The following is a 20519-nucleotide window of genomic DNA, read 5'->3' as shown; positions in this document are numbered from 1 at the left end:
CATCATTATGATTTGTATTGAAATTGAATTTGACTTGTAATAAAAAAGGGAAAACTAAATGGAACATTCTTGAATTAATGAGTAAAAGGAAACAGAAAGAAATGATAGTTGTTAGGTAAAATTTATGAGAAATGAAAAATATATGATAATGATAAATAGCTAAAAATGATCAAACTCAGTTATAAGTATATGATGTTATAAATGGGAAAAATGAACTGTTTCCAGACAGCACTATTAGTCTGTGAGAGTTTAGTTACTGGAGAAAAGGGTATGGATGCAATGTACATTATTTATTAAGCACTAGTTACTCTTAGTGTAGGATTTTATAGGTTTTTTTGGTATGTTTGTCAGATGAGTCTTGATGTGTTAAGTACAAATTAGACTGCAGTTCAGATAAAATGATGTGTGAAAAAGGATTTGTTTATTGTAATTGTTTATTTATTATGTTATTTGTTTATTGTAATCTAGGCCTTCTATACAAATAGTATATATCTTGGAGAAAAGATATTATGCATGCTATAATAAAAATTAAGTAACTTCTCTGGAAGACATAATTATGTTTTTTTCTTTTTTCATAAGTCTTTATAAAATTATGTTGTTAAAGATTGATTGGTATCAGATAACTTCCAAAGACGTTTTGTTGCATTGCTTGGAATAAAATTTTAAATTCAATTAATAGGATTTGCATATTCTTATATTAAAATTTGGCACAAAGTATTTATTGTCATGAAACATCTTCCAAATTCTCTTAATATCTTTCTTTGATGTTAACTTCTGTTGAAACTCCACTTTCTTTTTACAGCTGAATTTGAATGAGATATCTCCCTTAGCTTCCACAGAAAACATCTTCCAAATTCTCTTAATATCTTTCTTTGATGTTAACTTCTGTTGAAACTCCACTTTCTTTTTACAGCTGAATTTGAATGAGATATCTCCCTTAGCTTCCACCGAACGTTCATTTCTATCATTTTACTTTAGCAGTTGTTAGTAAGGTCCAGAATAACATTCTGACTTCCAAATCCCATGGTTTAATTTCTGAGTGTAATGTTAACAATGTTCTTTGGCTTGTAGGACATCTTTCTTTTATGGGTATGTAGGTATATTTGATTATTTTACATATCTGACCTTTAATCTTATTTGCCATCTTCCTATCTTCCCTTTACTTTTTATTAATCACTTGAGCTCCTGTAAAGGTCTTCATTTCAATTCTTTGAGCATACTTTCCCCCCCTCTGTTTACTCAGCTCTTTCAGTAGGTTGAAATGCTACCTATATTTGGATGATTTCTAAAATTCTATTACTAGCCCATATCTCTTTTCTGAGAATCAGACCTATATTTCCAACTACTTCGTAGCATATCTCCATCTAGAATACAAAAGGATTTCAAACATTAGCAAATTCAGAGTCAGCTCACTCCCTGCCTGCCCTCTTCCCCAGCCTTAATTTGATGTCACAGCCCCAGTCACTCATCTCTTCTCTCCCTCATCTTTTGTGTGCGTGTTTATGCCATTTTTATTTTTCATTGTTTTCTCTTTCTTTCTCTGTCAAGAGAGATGGGCCTTAGAAAATATTAGCTTGTTTGCTGTGCTGAGTGGAGGCAAGCAAGGGTCTTTGGTCGGGGTGGGCCATGGCAGGAAATGGAAGAGATACTCCTAAATTCAGCAGCTCTCTTCCAGTCTGTAGGGAGCTGAGAGAGTTTTTGGTTTCTCCCTCTGTAGAGCTCATCTCCTCTATCAGGGATGCAAGTCAGCAATTGTGTGGGTACAAATACCAATTCGCTCCCACAAAGGTCAAGACAAAGAAACCATTCAGCTCTTGATCCCCACATCCAGGACCCCCAAGGCATGGCTCCTTAGTACCCAGGATCCATGAATTCTCTCTTTCCTTCATTAAATAGTACTGTTCCCATATTTGCCTTGGGAGCTTACTAAGGGCAGGCTTCCTAATCTTATATCTTTTGTACAATGTCTTAAAATTTGTTCTTTTCCTATTCCTCTACTTTTGCATCTATGTAGGCCCTCATGCTGTCATCTAGATTAGTGCTGTCCAATAGAAGTGTACTATAAGTCACTATACAATTAAATTTTTAATAGGCATATTAAAATAGTGAATGGAAACAGGTGAAATAAATTTTAATGATACAGTTCATTTAATCCAACTTATAAACAATATATAAAGAATTATTACTGAGATTGTCTTTTTTTAAAATGTACCGTACCACTGAATGACACCATCAACCTCTAACTTGATCTATTTATACACCCTATCTCTCACTGTTTTTTTCCCCCAGGAATTAGCACACTTAATTAAGCTGTGGCTTATCATACTTGAATGAGTAGGTATATGTATTGGGACTATACTTTTCATGCCTTTTGTTTTTGTTTTAATTTTATTATTTCAAGAAAGAATTGAAAGGTTTTCATTTGTGATGTTGGATTATCACTTTAAATAGTCGATTGTGTTTTTCTTACAGATTCAAGTAAAAAGACAGCTGAGAGAAACAAAAGACAAGAATATTGAAAGCTCTCTTAAAAAACAGCTGTCCTGTCATGAAAGTTCTGAAAGCTTTATAAGGTTAGTGATTTTTAAAAGTGGAATCCAAATGAACAGAACCATTAGTAAGCTAATACAAAAAGAATATATTTTTTTTTTTTTAAATTTAAAGTAGGCTTTAAATGTATTTACTTATCTGAAAGCCTATACTTGATATTTTAAGGAAGGATCAATTAAAATCTGAGAATACAATTTCATTTCTGTCTTTTCTGAAGGGTTATTTTTATTTCCTGCAAAACTTTACAAAAGTGTATAATTTCTATTAAAATTTCTTACTGCTCAGTCCTGTTTTGTAATTACCACAAACCAATAATAAACAGTTAACAGATAAGCACAAATGCTCAAACCACACTCTTGAGTAGCACTTATCTGGCTGAAAAGTAGACTGTTAACTAATAAAATAGCACAGTGTCCTTCATGAAGTAGTTAAAATTGAAATGCCTTGTTTTCTTTCACATTTTGCTTGTTTTTTAATAGATGCTTCATGCCTGGTATAACAAGTGTTTTATGTTTCAGAATTTTTTAGCACATTTGGATTTGTTTCTTTAATTGTTTTAAATCCTAATTTAGCATATTTGTATAGAAATGTAATGCTTACTACTTGAATTGAATGGATATTTAACATTTTTTGAACTAAACTGAATATGAATAGCAGATACATTTAATTTAAGCTTATTTTGATTAGAAATTTGTTTAGAGGGCTGGGGATATATAGCTCAGTTGTTAGAGTGCTTGCCTTGCATGCACAAGGGTTCGATCCCCAGCACCAAATAAAAGAAAAGAAAAAAAAGGAAAAATTTGTTTAGAGTTGTCCAGAAGTGTGTTTTTAAGTCAGTATATTTTCACATTTGTAATCAAATTTATGAATCATGAATATACATTTCTTCAAAATACTAATATATTTGTTTGTTTTAAATCAGTTGATCAGAGATTTACTGAATCTGCCACTAATTTATTACACTGTGGCTCTTTAGATCTTAACTTTTCAATAGTTATGGACTTTTTTGAGAATGTGAAGAAAGCTACAGATCCTTCTTCCAGAAAAAATACTTGTTTACAGATGTAAAACAGCCCACCTATAATTTCCAGAGTTAATGGCATTAGAGCAAATTTTATAACTATTTCTCAATTAGCTTTGATTCTTATTTGTTTGCTTGGTAGATAATAGTAGCACACTTTCCCCAGGCATGAAGAAATACCTTTTGGTAGTTTCATGCCTGATACACCTCCTATTATTGGCTGTGACAGTGTCATGGATGTGCATATTTGTGCACCCAGAGAATTCCAGTTCTTTTAACTTGATGAGAGTGCAGTGGTCACCACTGAATGAACTGTGAGACTATTTATTTGGGTCCAACATGAAAAGCATGTCATGGCGAAAATAACACATGCAAAATAATCATTTGCTTCTGCCCAACAAGTCATGACTTGAATGATTTTTCCCCAAATGGAAAATTTCTATTAGTTATTGGTTTTTTACAGTTTCTATTTTTTATTGTAGGTTTTGGATGTTTTTAACATTTCTCTCATTCAGTCCTCTGCATGTGCCTGGTTTTTTCAGCACAGGGACAAGATCCATTCAGATTTGGCTCTCCCTTCTAAAGCAATGAAACCCTAATACCCACTCTTTCTGATGTTTTTCCAGTTCCAAGTAAGGGATTACAGTGGTATTTTAGCCTGTAATAAGCCTCCATTTTAAGTCATTGGAGTGGAGAATGTCAACTGACAAGGGAGTTGCAATTAGTCATTCATTCTTTGCTAGAATTTACTGATATTCCCTAAAAAGGTAACATCTGCTTACCTCTATACCATAGAGCGCCATAGCAGGTTCGTGATTAGTCAATATGATTATTATTTAAATACTGAGGTGTTAGAACTCATATTAAAATTTGTTCTCTAGGGCTGGGGATGTGGCTCGAGCGGTAGCGCGCTCGCCTGGCATGCATGCCGCCCGGGTTCGATCCTCAGCACCACATACAAACAAACATGTTGTGTCCGCCGAAAACTTAAAAAAAAAAAAAAAAAAAAAAAAATTAAAATTCTCTTCTCTCTCTTAAAAAAAAAAATGTTCTCATAGAAGTCTGCAAGAGTGTGTTTTAAAACCTTTACCCAACTTTTAGGGTAGTTAATAATACATAATAGATTTCATTTTGATGGTCAGTGAATTGGAAATACATGCACATAATGATACTTTTCTCTTAAATCTTTCCACCTTTTTTGATATTTACAGGAAAAAAAACACCATAAGGGAAGATGTATTAAGTGCAAGATTTTATGACTTGAAGGTGATACATAGTAAGTGGTTTTTTTTGTGTGTGTTCTTTTTTATGTTAAAAATAATATTTTGATTGGAATTAATACTATTTTGGGTTGGAAAGCAGTTGAGCATAGAACTCCAGGAACCTTGTATTATGTCCTACATAAACTTTGCTTTCATGTAATAATGTATACTGTTCCCTATCCCTTTTTTTTCTTGTTGTTGAACTTGAGAGGAGGGTATGTATTTTAAGATATAAGAATATTTTCTAGTTATTTAGTGTTTAGCAACCTATATTGTGGTCTTATTACACTAATTAATACAGAAGTCCTTTGAAAAGATTTCAAAACCTATGGGTCAGTAATTGTAAGCAGTAGCAAGGAAAATTTATGACAGCAAGAAACTTGATGTCATAAATTCCTCTAGGCAACTGTGTTTTGACCTCTTGCCACATTTATAATTTGAAACTTTGGAAATAAAAGCACTTGAGCAGTGAAATATCCCTGTCTTTGGCTTGTGTCTGGTTTATGATCTTCTGATATAGAAAGTTTCTACAGCAAGTCCTGAATAAAGTACCATACATAGTGCTTTGTGACTGCTCCGTGGGGTTTAGGCTACTCATTCTGTTTCAGAGAACACTTTACTGTGAGTTTTTTGTAATCAAGGAATTAGGCATTTGTTTTCCAAGTTAGGCCAAGTAACACATGACTTTTATTATATTTCAAAGGTGAATCTTTTCAGGATTTGCTGATGGATTGGAAATAAAGTACAAGTAAGGGAGAAATCAACGTTTAATCCCACATCTTTACTTGAGCAACTGGTAAAATGAGAGTTGCCCATTACTGAAATGGAGAAGGCTGCTAGGAGAACATTTGGGAGGGTATATTAAAATATTTCGTTCAGGGAATAGGGTTTCCAAGGGGAAAGGGAAATGGGAAGATATTGCTCAAAGGATACACTAGTTTAGTTTATGCAAAGTGAATATTCTGGAGACCTAATGTACAACAACAGTGTAAATATGGTTACCAATACTGTATTGTATACTTGAAGTTAACTAAGATCTTAATTGTTCTTAAGCTGAAAGAAAAAGAAAGAAAAAAGATGGTAACTGAGGTGATAGATATGTTAATTAATTTGATTGTAGTGATAATTTCAATATGTATATTATACATCAAAATATTCAGTGGTATACTTTAAATATGCAATTTTTATTTGAATTATACCTCAATAAGCATGGGGAAAATTCTTTTTTTTTTTTGGACATGTAAGATATCTATCCCATATAGAAATGCTCTGTAAAAATATGGATGTTTGCATACATCTGCAGGGTATTTCATTGGTGATTAGTTTATACTAATGCATGTTTATTTGTGCTTATTTCATTGATAATTTCTTCCACTTGTCATTTATTTCCTCTGGCAAAAATGTGTAGGACTATGATGATTACAGATGATACTGGAAAAAAAGATTAGCATCATAGTTTTAACCCCAAAAGTTAAAATTTCTGTATATTATACCACAGGGGATAACTCTTTGCATGGAATTATTATTAAAACATTCTTTCAGTGGGATACAATGCAGTGAAACCGTTTTTGGAACTAACTTGGTAAAGGTATTCCAAAAGTTTGGGAGATATAGTAACCTGATATCAAACCTCTAAAGCTGTCAAAAGAGGAGGTTATAAACTAACTCTGATCTGTGAGGTTTTGTTACTTTTTGTCTTCATGACATATTCAGCATGTCCCTTATTTGATCTGTACTTAGGAGCTCTTTTTCTCCTCACTTTAACATCTCCAAAGTGTAATTTTTTCTTATTTGTCCTACATAATAACTGTTGACCAATCAGTACCATCACTGTCTGCAAATATGTGAACACATTTGGAAATAAGATCTTTGCAAGCCAAGTTAGTTAAGGATTGACATGAAATAATAGTGAATTAGGGTGGCCCCAAGTTCAGTAAGAATGTTCTTAGACAGAAAAAGATACAGTGCTATTATTAAATTTGGAGAATGAATAGTAGCAACTTAAAAAAAAATCCCAACATAATTTGTGGTATTCTCTTAACCCTCTGGTTTTTTATTGAGTGGGAGTATTGGGAGGTAAAATGTTAGATATGTGTGCCAGCATACCCCAGGGTGTCAAAAATTGGTGAATTCTATATTCTATTTAATTTTAGTTTCTTTATAGATTTTTTAAAAAGGAATCACCATTGTTTTTGATAATAAAGACGATAAGATATGTGATGATATATGAAAAAATGGACATTGAGAAATTCAGTTCAAAAGTTGTATTCTGTGTGCAGAGAAGTTTTAGGAATACCTTGACCAATTTAGTTTGCTTATCTGCTTATTTTTATTTAAAATTTGATTTAAAAAAATGAGACCTAGGTCTCTTAATTTCTTAGATCTGCTACAACAAATGACACAAACATGATGGCTTGAAACAACAGAAATTAATTTTCTTAACATTCTGGAGGCTAGAAGTCTGTAGGTGGAGTGTTGGCAGGTCTTCTTCTGAAGACTTTAGGGAAGAATTTTTTTTTTTCTTGTTTTTTTGTAATTTCTGATTTGTTGCAGCAATATGTGACATTCCTTGATTTGTAGCTGTATCACTTCAATCTCAGCCTCTATAGCCTTTTTTTTTTGTGTGTGTCTCTATTCTCTTCTCTCTAAGAACACTCTTACAGAAGTTGGGGTCACTCTAACTCACTGATCTCATGTCAGTTCCTAATTTTACTTGACTTGGTAAGAGTATTTCCAATAAGACCCATTTTTTGAGGTTCTAAGTGAATACGATTTTGAGGGGGATACTATTCAATGCACTATAAGATCTAAAAGAGCACTTTTAGCAACTCTGAAACAAAAATTCTAGTTGGGTGAGGTGGCACACCTACTTGGGAAACTGAGGCAGAAGGATCACAAGTTAGAGGCCATCCTGGTCACCTTAGTGACACCCTATGTCTCCCCCCAAAAAAATAAGGCTGGGGATGTAATTCAATGATAGAGTGCCATTGGAATTCAATCTTTAATACCTCAAATCATATAAAAATAAAACAATTTCTAAATGATAAGAAAACACTATGTCCTTGTCCTGGTTCCCAGATTGTGTTCTTGAAATACAGTTTCTCAAAAGAATCAGAGCTCCTTGAAAAAATATTTTTCATACAGCAAGGAAGTTGTCAAAGACTATTATAATTACAATAAAAAAACTCCTCAGGAATGAATTTGATTGGGCTCTAACAGGACAGTTATTGAAACCCAGAAAATATGTTGAATTAATGGATTTAGGAAGAGAGTAACAATGGCTGTTAACCTCATAACAAGAGAGACAGATATTAAGCACTTCCTAAATGGAAGTCAGTAACACCAAAATGCAGTAGTGTGTAACACAAGTGTGCCTGATTAAAAGCTGTTCTTGTTTACAAAATAAGAGCAGAGATGCATATTAAGTGACAGGGGATGCAATCAGCAAAATATGCACTATGAAAAAAATTACTTGATTTCCTCAGTTTAAAAATTCTAAGGAGTTTACAAAGTAAGGGAGGGGAAACTATAGATTAAAAATGACATTCAACCAATTGTGATGTATGGATTTTATTTGGATCCTTATTCTAATGTAATGTAAAAAGAAAGTAAAAAAAATACAACTTATGAGACAATTGTGGAAAATTCAACAGATCTATATTTGATATTAAGGAATTATTCGTTTTGGGTTTTTGTTTTGCTTTTCTTTGTGATTATGGTATTCATGATACTTCTTCCCCAAAAAGCATTTTTCCTTTTTAGTTATATATTGAAATATTTATTCACAAAATGTGATGTACAGGATTTCTTGAAAATGAAATTGAGGTAATTATTAAATTAAAATCGACTATGAATTAATAGAGAAGTTGAGATCTGGTTGTATGAGTTTTCATTATGATATCCTGTTTGAAATTTTCTGTAATTAAAGTGCTTTGAAAAGTTGACTACCTTCTCCAGTGGTACTTATTTCTAGATTTTATAGTTAATTTTAGTGAAATACAGTATATTGTTTTATTTTTGTGCTTTTTCCTTGTAAGGTTTTCTTTCTTGAGGATAATAATTATTTTCTGGAGTATAGCATTTTCTAGGGTATCATACAGGATAGTAATGGTCCTTGGCCATAGCTACCTAATAATAAGGAGACCAAAGTGATAACACATGTATGGGAGTAAAACCATAAAGATAGTTGGAGGGGACAGGAGTGATGATCTTTAGCTCTATGTAGAATGGAAGCGATGAAAAACAAAAATTGCTAATAATTAGTTAAATCTGCTTAGGTGTCACTTTGGTACTTCATCAAACGTTTAATTGATCATAATTACAAATTTTAAAACTTTTTTTATTCTTATTTTTTTATTATTATTAGTTGTTCAAAACATTACAAAGCTCTTGACATATCATATTTCATACATTTGATTCAAGCGGATTATGAACTCCTATTTTTACCCCGTATACAGATTGCAGAATCACATCGGTTACACATCCACTTTTTTACATACTGCCATACTAGTGTATGTTGTATTCTGCTGCCCTTCCTATCCTCTAATATCCCCTCTCCCCTCCCCTTCTCTCCCCTCCCATCTTCTCTCTACCTCATCTACTGTAATTCATTTCTCTCTCTCGTTTTTTTTCCCTTTCCCCTCACTTCCTCTTATATGTAATTTTGTATAACGATGGGGGTCTCCTTCCATTTCCATGTATTTTCCCTTCTCTCTCCCTTCCCCTTCCTCCTCTCATCCCTGTTTAATGGTGATCTTCTTCTCATGTTCTTCCCTGCTCTGTTCTTAGTTGCCCTCCTTATATCAAAGAAGACATTTGGCATTTGTTTTTTAGGGATTGGCTGGCTTCACTTAGCATAATCTGCTCTAATGTCATCCATTTCCCTGCAAATGCCATGATTTTGTCATTTTTTAGTGCTGAGTAATACTCCACTGTGTATAAATGCCACGTTTTTTTTTTTACCCATTTATCTATTGAAGGGCATCTAGGTTGGTTCCACAGTCTAGCTATTGTGAATTGTGCTATTATGAACATCGATGTAGCAGTAGCCCTGTAGTACGCTCTTTTAAGGTCTTTAGGGAATAGTCTGAGAAGGGGAATAGCTGGGTCAAATGGTGGTTCCATTCCCAGCTTTCCAAGAAATCTCCATACTGCTTTCCAAATTGGCCGCACCAATTTGCAGTCCCACCAGCAATGTACAAGTGTACCCTTTTCCCCATATCCTCACCAGCACTTGTTGTTGTTTGACTTCATAATGGCTGCCACTCTTACTGGAGTGAGATGGTATCTTAGGGTGGTTTTGATTTGCATTTCTCTTACTGCTATAGATGGTGAGCATTTTTTCATGTACTTGTTGATTGATTGTGTGTCCTCCTCTGAGAAGTATCTGTTCAGGTCTTTGGCCCATTTGTTGATTGGGTTATTTGTTTTCTTATTGTTTAATATTTTGAGTTCTTTGTATACTCTGGATATTAGGGCTCTATCTGAAGTGTGAGGAGTAAAAATTTGTTCCCATGATGTAGGCTCCCTATTTACCTCTCTTATTGTTTCTCTTGCTGAGAAAAAACTTTTTAGTTTAAGTAAGTCCCATTTGTTGATTCTTGTTTTTAACTCTTGTGCTATGGGTGTCCTATTAAGGAATTTGGAGCCCGACCCCACAATATGTAGATCGGAGCCAACCTTTTCATCTATCAGACGCATAGTCTCTGATTTGATATCAAGGTCCTTGATCCATTTTGAGTTAACTTTTGTGCATGGCGAGAGGAGGGGATTCAGTTTCATTTTATTGCATATGGATTTCCAGTTTTCCCAGCACCATTCGTTGAAGATGGTATCCTTCCTCCATTGCATGCTTTTAGCCCCTTTATCGAATATAAGATACTTGTAATTTTGTGGATTGGTTTCTGTGTCCTCTATTCTATACCATTGGTCCACCCGCCTGTTTTGGTACCAGTACCATGCTGTTTTTGTTACTATTGCTTTGTAGTACAGTTTGAAATCTGATATTGCTACACCTCCTGATTCACACTTCCTGCTTAGAATTGCTTTTGCTATTCTGGGTCTTTTATTTTTCCATATGAATTTCATGATTGCTTTATCTATTTCTACAAGAAATGCCGTTGGGATTTTGATTGGCATTGCATTGAACCTATAGAGAACTTTTGGTAATATTGCCATTTTGATGATGTTAGTTCTGCCTATCCATGAACAGGGTATATTTTTCCATCTTCTAAGATCTTCTTCTATTTCTCTCTTTAGGGTTCTGTAGTTTTCATTGTATAAATCTTTCACCTCTTTTGTTAGGTTGATTTCCAAGTATTTTATTTTTTTTTGAGGATATTGTGAATGGGGTAGATGTCCTCATTTCCAGTTCAGAAGATTTGTCGCTGATATACAGGAATGCCTTTGATTTATGCGTGTTGATTTTATATCCAGCCACTTTGCTGAATTCATTTATTAGCTCTAGTAGTTTCTTTGTAGACCCTTTTGTGTCTTCTAGGTATAGGATCATATCATCCGCAAATAGTGATAATTTAAGTTCTTCTTTTCCTATTTTTATTTCTTTAATTTCTTTCGTCTGTCTAATTGCTCTGGCCAGTGTTTCGAGAACTATATTGAATAGAAGTGGTGATAGAGGGCATCCCTGTCTTGTTCCAGATTTTAGAGGGAATGCCTTCAGTTTTTTTCCATTTAGAATGATGCTAGCCTGAGGCTTAGCATATATAGCTTTTATAATTTTGAGGTAAGTTCCTGTTATCCCTAGTTTTTCTAATGTTTTGAACATAAAGGGATGTTGTACTTTGTCGAATGCTTTTTCTGCGTCCATCAAGATGATCATATGGTTCTTATCTTTAAGTCTATTGATGTGGTGAATAACATTTATTGATTTCCGTATATTGAACCAGCCTTGCATCCCAGGGATGAATCCTACTTGATCATGGTGCACAATCTTTTTGATATGTTTTTGTATACGATTTGCCAGAATTTTATTGAGGATTTTTGCATCTAAATTCATTAGGGATATTGGTCTGTAGTTTTCTTTCTTTGAGGTGTCCTTCTCTGGTTTGGGAATCAGGGTGATATTGGCCTCATAGAATGAACTTGGGAGTTCTCCCTCTTTTTCTATCTCCTGAAATAGATTATGGAGTATTGGTATTCGTTCCTCTTTAAATGTTTTGTAAAACTCTGCTGTATATCCATCCGGTCCTGGGCTTTTCTTGGTTGGTAGTCTTTTGATGGCTTCTTCTATTTCCTCCCTTGATATTGATCTGTTTAGGTTGTTTATATCTTCCTGATTCAATCTGGGTAGTTCATATGTCTCAAGGAATTTATCTATGCCTTCACTATCTTCTATTTTATTAGAGTATAGGGTTTCAAAATAATTTCTAATTATCGTCTGCATTTCTGAATTGTCTGTTGTGATGTTGCCTTTTTCATCCCATAAGCTAGTAATTTGGGTTCTCTCTCTTCTTCTCTTTGTTAGTGTGGCTAGTGGTCTATCAATCTTATTTATTTTTTCAAAGAACCAACTTTTAGTTTTGTCAATTTTTTCGGTTGTTTCTTTTGTTTCGATTTCATTGATTTCGGCTCTAATTTTAATTATTTCTTGCCTTCTACTGTATTTGCTGCTGATTTGTTCTTCTTTTTCTAAGGCTTTGAGGTGTAGTATGAGGTCATTTATTTGTTGGCTTTTCCTTCTTTTAAGGAATGAACTCCATGAAATGAATTTTCCTTTTAGTACTGCTTTCATAGTGTCCCAAAGATTTCGATATGTTGTTTCTGAGTTTTCGTTTACCTCTAAGAATTTTTTAATTTCCTCTTTGATGTCTTCTGTAACCCTTTGTTCATTCAGTAGCATATTGTTTAATCTCCATGTGATGTAGGGTTTTTCCTTTCTCATTTTATTATTGATTTCCAATTTCATTCCATTATGATCAGATAAAATGCATGGTAGTATCTCAACTCCTTTGTAATTGCTAAGCTTTGCCCTGTGACATAATATATGGTCTATTTTTGAGAAGGATCCATGTGCTGCTGAGAAGAAAGTGTATCCGCTTGATGTTGGGTGGTATATTCTGTATATATCAATTAAGTCTAAGTTATTAATTGTATTATTGAGCTCTATGGTTTCTTTATTCAATTTTTGTTTGGAAGATCTGTCCATTGGTGAGAGAGGTGTATTAAAATCTCCCAAGATTATTGTGTTGTGGTCTATTAGACTCTTGAACTTGAGAAGAGTTTGTTTGATGAACGTAGCTGCACCATTGTTTGGGGCATATATATTAATGATCGTCAAGTCTTGTTGGTGTATGGTTCCCTTGAGCAGTATGTATTGTCCTTGTTTATCCTTTTTGATTAACTTTGGCTTGAAGTCTATTTTATTTGATACAAGTATGGACACCCCTGCTTGCTTCCGGGGTCCGTATGAGTGATATGATTTTTCCCAACCTTTCACCTTAAGTCTGTGTATGTCTTTTCCTATCAGATGAGTCTCCTGTAGGCAGCATATTGTTGGATCTTTTTTTTTAATCCATTCTACTAGCCTATGTCTTTTGATTGGTGCATTTAAGCCATTAACATTTAGGGTTACTATTGAGATATGGTTTGTATTTCCAGCCATATTTGGTTATGTATGATACTTAACATGATTAGTTTTTCCTCTATGCTTAGTTTTTCCTTTATTGTACTACCTCCCGTTGTTGGTTTTCATTGTTATTTTTCATTTCCTCTTCCTGTAATGTTTTGCCAAGGATGTTTTGAAGAGCTGGTTTTCTAGCTGCAAATTCTTTTAACTTTTGCTTATCGTGGAAGATTTTTATTTCATCTTCAATCCTGAAGCTTAATTTCGCTGGATACATGATTCTTGGTTGGAACCCTTTTTCTTTCAGCGTTTGAAATATGTTGTTCCAGGATCTTCTAGCTTTCAGAGTCTGTGTTGAAAGATCAGCAGTTATCCTGATTGGTTTACCCTTAAATGTAATCTGCTTCCTCTCTCTTGTGGCTTTTAAGATTCTCTCCTTATTCTGTATGTTGGGCATCTTCATTATTATATGTCTTGGTGTGGATCTCTTATGATTTTGTATATTCGGTGTCCTGTAGGCTTCTAGTATTTGGATTTCTTTTTCATTCTTTAAGTCTGGGAAGTTTTCTAGTATTATTTCATTGAATAAATTACTCATTCCCTTGGTTTGGACCTCTGTACCCTCTTGTATCCCAATAACTCTTAGGTTTGGTTTCTTGATGTTATCCCATAATTCTTGGATGTTCTGCTCATGATTTCTTAACATTTTCACTGAGCTGTCTATGTTCTTTTCAAGTTTAAAAACTTTGTCTTCGTTGTCTGAAGTTCTATCTTCCAAGTGTTCTTCTCTGCCGGTGATACTCTCATTTGAGTTTTTAATTTGGTTTATTGTTTCCTGCATTTCCAGGATTTCTGTTTGTTTGTTTTTTATATCCTCTATCTCCCTATAGAGTTGATCTTTTGCTTCTTGGATTTGTTTATGTAATTCATTGTCAAAGTGATTTTTCATTGTCTGAATTTGATGAATAATGTCTTCCTTGAGACTCCAGATCATCTGAAGCATGTATATCCTGAACTCTTTGTCTGACATTCCATCAGCTGCAGATATTACCTCATCTAATGTTGAATTGACCTGTATTGTTTGTGGTCCTTTCTTTCCTTGTCTTTTCATACTGCTCATGATTCTTTCTCGCTTTGTGAAACTGTTGAGCTAATGTTTTTCCCCTTATATATTTGTACTGTTCTTAAATAGCTCCAATATCCCTCTTTTTCGGAGAAAGACAATGTTAACAGATCCCAATGTCAACAGTACATTATCTAAGGACAAGTTTTCATTATTAATACATTTATAGTTAGATTCTAAGACTATAGATATTGAATTTAATTATTACTTAAGAATATATTCCTTAGTTTCATAAAAGGCGTACCATATCTGGTGGCATATAGAAAACTTAATTTCAGACGAAGGATGTTATACTTAAAGAGAAAGGAGTGAGGGAATGAGGTTAAACTAACTTAGCACCTTTGGAGAACTCTAACCACTCGACTGGTAATTTATGGAAGAATGTATAGACTCAACCTCCTATTTAGATAGTTACCCTATGTATAGATAGCAAAAGTTAGGAGATTGAAAGTGGTATAGAGAGAATATGAATTAAAAAAAAAAGAAAAGAAAAGAAATAACAAGGAAGAAAAGAGAAATAAGAGAAGGGAAAGGGAAGTAAGATAGAAATACAGAAAAAAAATGGGGGGGAGGTGGGGTATATGCAATTCCTCTATATTATATTACTTTGGTAATTCAGTTGTTCATGCTCAGTTCTTGGTTTCACATATGCTGAAGTTGTGGAAGAGAGAGAAGAAAAGAGAAAGAGAGGAAAAAAAAAAAGTCTCTCAGAACACTGTTTTCCTTGCTTCCAGTAGGTGCCGTTGTCTATTCCTAGTTTGAGCCTCTGTATTCAGGGTGGTGGGTATAGCCAGTGTGAAGGGAAATGAGCTTCCACCTGTATCTTCCCTACTCTAGTCTCTGAGGTAGAAACCAGGTGCCTCTACAGTTGTTGTTTTGTGTTGATAGCTACAATCCCCAAAAGCTTGTGGGAAATATTTTGAGTTATCGCAGCTAAGGGTGGGGGAGTTAGAAACTGGGTACCTGGATCAGCCGCAACTGTGCTGGTAGCCACACCCACTTTGATGGGTTTTAAGGGTTGATGGGCTTCCTGGAGACTAGCGCTCCGGGCGGGACTGGACTTCCTCCTCCGGTCTGGCTGAGCGGCTGGCGCCTTACTGCTCCAGTCTGGCTGGGCCGCTGGCGCGGCTTCCTGCTCTGGTCTGGCTGGGCTGGAGACTAGCGCTCGGGGCAGGACCGGGCTTCCTCCTCCGGTCTGGCTGGGCGGCTGGCGGGGCTTCCTGCTCCGGTCTGGCTGGGCGGCTGGCGCGGCTTCCTGCTCCTTGAGTGTACTTTTGATGACATAATAGCTGCTCCTTACTTAATAGATCTGTTAACCATGTTTTTTTTTTTTTTTTGCAGAAATGTGGTAGATGTAGATTTTGTTTTTTCCAGGCTATGTTCATAAATTGTAGCTATAAGGATAGAACCCTTAAGAGTTTTAACCTGTAATTTTCACATTCCTTAGGAGATTTCTTAAGATAGTATTTAACAAACTGCCTCAATAGAAGACTCTAAGAGAATCTATAAATGTTACTTGGAATTGTCTCAAAAATTTAAGGGCAGTAATGAACCTGTCATAAGACAGAAAAAGCATCTGTGTACTCCTAAATCTTGGCATTTCATTAATGAGCAAGGTAAAGGATAGACAAAATTAAGGTGAGGTAGAGGTAGTAGGAGGTTGTAAATTGAGTTCCTCCTATTATTATTATTATTATTATTTTCCTGGTACTGGGGATTGAACTCAGGGATGCTTTACCATTGAGTACCACAAGTCCTTTTTATTTGTTATTTTGAGATGGAGTCTCCATAAGTTGCCAAGACTAGCCTTAAGCTTTCCAAGACTGACCTCAAACTTGCAGTCCTCCTGCCTCATTCTCCCAAGTAGCTATGTTTAACAGGTGTGTGCCACCCTGCCTAACTTGTAGATTTTAGAAGCAACTTTGTTTAGGTTCTTTAATTTCTGTTTTTTTTTTTTTTTTTTTAACCAGGAATTGGACTCAGGGGCTCTCAACCACTGAACCACATTCTCAGCCCCTTTTCTTTTTCCTCTTTCTTTTTCCTCTTTCTTTTCCCTCTTCCTTCCTTCCTCCTTCCTTCCTTCCTTTCTTTTTTTTTTCTTTTCCCTCTTTCCCTCCCTTCCTCCCTCCCTTCCTTCCTTCCTTCCTTCCTTCCTTATTTTATTTTATTTAGAGACAGCGTTTCACTTGAGTTGCTTAGTGTCTTGCTATTTCTGAGGCTGGACTTGAATTTATGATTGTCCTCCCGCAGCCTCCTGAGCCTCTGAGTTTATAGTTGTGCACTACTGCACCCAGCTAGCGTCTTTAATTTCTTAGATTTTTGAATTGGGATAAACTATTCTTTAAACATAGGTATGTGACTTTATACCAGAAGTTATCTATTTTTGTTATAAGCTGCTCAAACTAATGAATACAGCTTATTAAATTGTGAAATTTTTATTTCTGTATTAGAAATTATTAGAATAGCCCATAATTATAGTAGTATATCAGTGAAAACTTCAACAGACCTAATGCATGATTTTATGGGAAGTCAAGCAACTTTAGTTTTATACTAGATTTTTCATTAAAGTACCCAGGAATCTAGTAAAATTACAAACTTTCATTTAGTTTCCTCATATAACAAAGATGTTACTGTGCCTCAGTAGAGTTTTTGTGAAAGATTACATGGCAAACCTGTTGGTGGATTTATTAATAATGTCTTTTTCATTTTTTCATTATACCAAACAGCAGAGTTATACTTCTTTTGCAGCTAACATTTATAAAGGTTGAGTGGCTGTTATCTGAAATGTTGGGACCAGAACTGTTTTAGATTTTATTAGAGTTTGGGAATTTTGGAATGCCTTCATAGACTTAATTGGGTAAACATTTCTAATGCCAGGATAACAAAATCTTATATATTCCAAAAATTGAAACTTTTTGAGCATCAATATCAGCATGCAAAAAGTTTTAGATTCTGAATTTTTTGATTAGAGATGTTCAACTCTTTGTTTATTGAAATAAATATTAAATTTGATTTGGGTTAATTATTTATAATTGATGTCTACAAAAATGTCCTCCTTTTATGCATTTCTTAATGTAGTAATTCTCTAAGTACATGCTAGATCTATTTAATTATGTCTTTATCAACTTTGGAAATATTAATTATAATTTGAATTGAGTGCCTGCTAAGTCCTGGGCTTTTAGCTCAGAGCCTTTATAATATTGGTTTATACTTTATAAAAGGGTATTATTATGAAACATCTTTTGGAATTAGTAGTTTCATGAAATGTGTTTGAAAATATACTGAATTAAATAAGACAAACTTCCAGGTAAGCATAGCTATTTAATCCTCTGATCCCTCCCAGTACTTTACTAAAATGACAATAATGGAATAAGAAAAATTCTAATTTACGAAGACAAGAGAACTGGAGAGAGAGAGGAGGCAGCACTTAGGAGATGTCCTCAAAAGAAGCTTGAAATTGATTTACCAGGAGCATGGCAAACTGTTTAAGCAGAAACCCGAACCTTTCATAGGAAAAGTGGAGTTAAGAATCATGTCAGTTCATATTCCGCAGAAACTTAGAGGTCTCCATTATCTCTGAAAGCAGAGATGCGGGATGGGGCTCAAAACCAGAATTGGTTAACATTTTTCTGTTGTTTTTTTTTTTGGTACGGGGGGGGCGGGGTGGGGTGGGGTGGGGGGAGGGGTTTGTCATTGAGCTACATCCCGGACCTTCTTTTTTTTCTTTTTTTTAAGGGTAGTCTTGAACTTGTGATCCTCCTGCCTTATCTTTCCAAGTTGCTGGGATTACAGGAGTGCACTACTGTGCCCTGATGCTTTCACAGGTTTTAGAAGGGCAGTTTATTCTTCAGATTGTTGTCTGAGCAAGGTAGAGGAATGGAACTAACCAAAAATTGAAGGATTGAATTCTGTAGTGAGGATTGAATTAGATTAAACTTCAGCACAGTTGAAGATAGAAGAAACAATAAAAAGGGAAATTAAATCAAGTCGGGAGATTTCCAGAGCACTGACAATTATTCCCCAAAATAGGAGATCAGCATCTTCTGGGATACTGACTTGCCCCAAAGGCTTAACTGGATATCTGCTTGATCATCCTACAATGAAACTCATTGGCTGACAGTCTCTGACTGCCTCCCACCCCCACCCACACCATTTTCAATTACTATTTTAGTGTCCCACAAACAATTGATGATCATAGATATGTGAAGGAAGTCAATATAATAGAAATAACAACAGGGACAAAAGGAACCTAATGGGCTAGAATTCATGCTGGGAAATAGGAAAAACTTTTAAAATGAATCTACTTAGAGATAAAGAAGGGATATTTTATGAAGGATATAAAAGAAAACAATTTTTAAAAAAGCTTTTAGAAAGTAAAAATATTGTAATGGAAATTTAAAATTTCAACAGGAGTAATGGGGAAGTCTCAGAAAGTAGGACCAAAAGCCAAAGAGATAATAGAGTATTTATCTAAGAGATAAAATACTGAATAATAAAATCTGAGAAGGGAATTACAGAAAAAAAAAATTGGAAAGAAAGTTGGGTGTCCAGATAAAAATAAATCATATGATACCTAGTAAATGAGGAAAGAACTACAGTAAATGCTTTATAAAATTCAAGAAGTCTGAGGATAACAGGATCCTAAGAGTCTAAAGGGGGCAAAAACAGGCCACATACAGAAGGCCAGGGGTAAGAATGTGAAAAACAATTGCAGCAGTGGAGTAGTGCCTTGAAAATTATGGGGAAAATAATCAGTAACCTAGAAAGTTCCATCATGCCTGCCAAACTCTCAATTGTTAGGACAAAATAAGAATAAAAACATTCTCAAACACATTAAGAGCTCAAAAATTAATTCTTATGCACCCTTTCTCAATTCTTTGGAAGGTGTATACACTTAACTAAGTGAGAAAATAAATGAAGGAACAATGTGAGATTCAGAAAATGAATTCCAACCCAGGAAAAAGCAGCTGATCACAATGTCAGAGGACAGTCCAGAATGACTGTTGAACAGCAGCTTTGAGAGTTTCAAGTTCTGACTGGAGCAGGAATAAGGAAGAGTATTTCCAAGAGAGTTGGGAAACAAAAGTGATGGATGAGTTGATGTGTTTGAATCTATTAAGAGATTTATACTTTTGTCGTGGAGTTAGCTGAATTAATGGTAGGTAATATAGAAAAAAAAAAGGTAAAGAAAAAAACAGCAATGATTAACCTCAGGGAAAACTCATGGTTCAGCTGTGATTAATATTTGTAAGTTATAATAATATAATAGTGCTATATCAAATGTTGATATATTGATATATCAAATAAGATGGTATATGGACAGTGAAGGCAGCAAAGGGTTAGATAAGCTAGAGGAATATATGCAGTATTATAAAAAGAAAAAAAGTCTTTATCTTTCACAGTTAAAATAATAGGAAATATGTGAAACAGAATAATCAAAGTAGAATACTATAAGGTTGTTATTTAGAAGTAGAAGTGAATATTAGAAGAAGCAGGCAAAGGATTTGATGAGTGCTCTTGGTAAGCAGAAATAAAGAATGGGTAATTCTGTAGTTTTTCTTTATAGTGCTGTTTTACTCCTTTATTTTTCATAAAAATTAAAAGGCACATTACTGTGTAAAGGCAGTGATGTGACTTTAGATTTAGTTTTATATTTAGGGTAGATTTGTGAAATGATTTCTAAGCAACCATAATTTATAGAAATTCAATAGTAATGAATGCTTTGGAGATTGTGCTTGGAACTGCTTAGTTCTTAATATTGGCTCCAAACTAACCATTCTTTCCATAGAGAGCATTTAATTTAATAGCAGCTTCATTGGATAGGTTTCCAAGTGAAAGAATGCTATGTAAACAATATATATTCATTAAGTTTTGAGTGAATCAAAACAACTCATCACTCTTAAGGCATAAATGATACTGCATAACTAGAGAACAACAATTCTGTATATAGCCGAACAAAAATGATTATTTCCTAAGAATGTA

At 34.4% G+C, this 20519-nt stretch overlaps 1 protein-coding gene across 3 annotated transcripts in view; it reads left to right on the top strand.

The window, feature by feature from the left end:
- Positions 1–20519, top strand: part of Scaf11 (SR-related CTD associated factor 11) — an 83775-nt gene that overhangs the window by 47038 nt on the left and 16218 nt on the right. For all 3 annotated transcript variants that reach the window (XM_076854351.1, XM_076854352.1, XM_076854350.1), the window contains exons 5-6: positions 2473–2573; positions 4783–4847. In XM_076854351.1, the coding sequence (XP_076710466.1) occupies positions 2473–2573; positions 4783–4847 (166 nt within the window). The remainder of the gene's footprint in view (positions 1–2472; positions 2574–4782; positions 4848–20519) is intronic.

This window comes from Callospermophilus lateralis, chromosome 4 (genome assembly GCF_048772815.1).
Source record: "Callospermophilus lateralis isolate mCalLat2 chromosome 4, mCalLat2.hap1, whole genome shotgun sequence".
NCBI classification, from domain to species: Eukaryota; Metazoa; Chordata; class Mammalia; order Rodentia; family Sciuridae; genus Callospermophilus; species Callospermophilus lateralis.
This window is presented reverse-complemented; position numbering and strand designations above follow the sequence as displayed.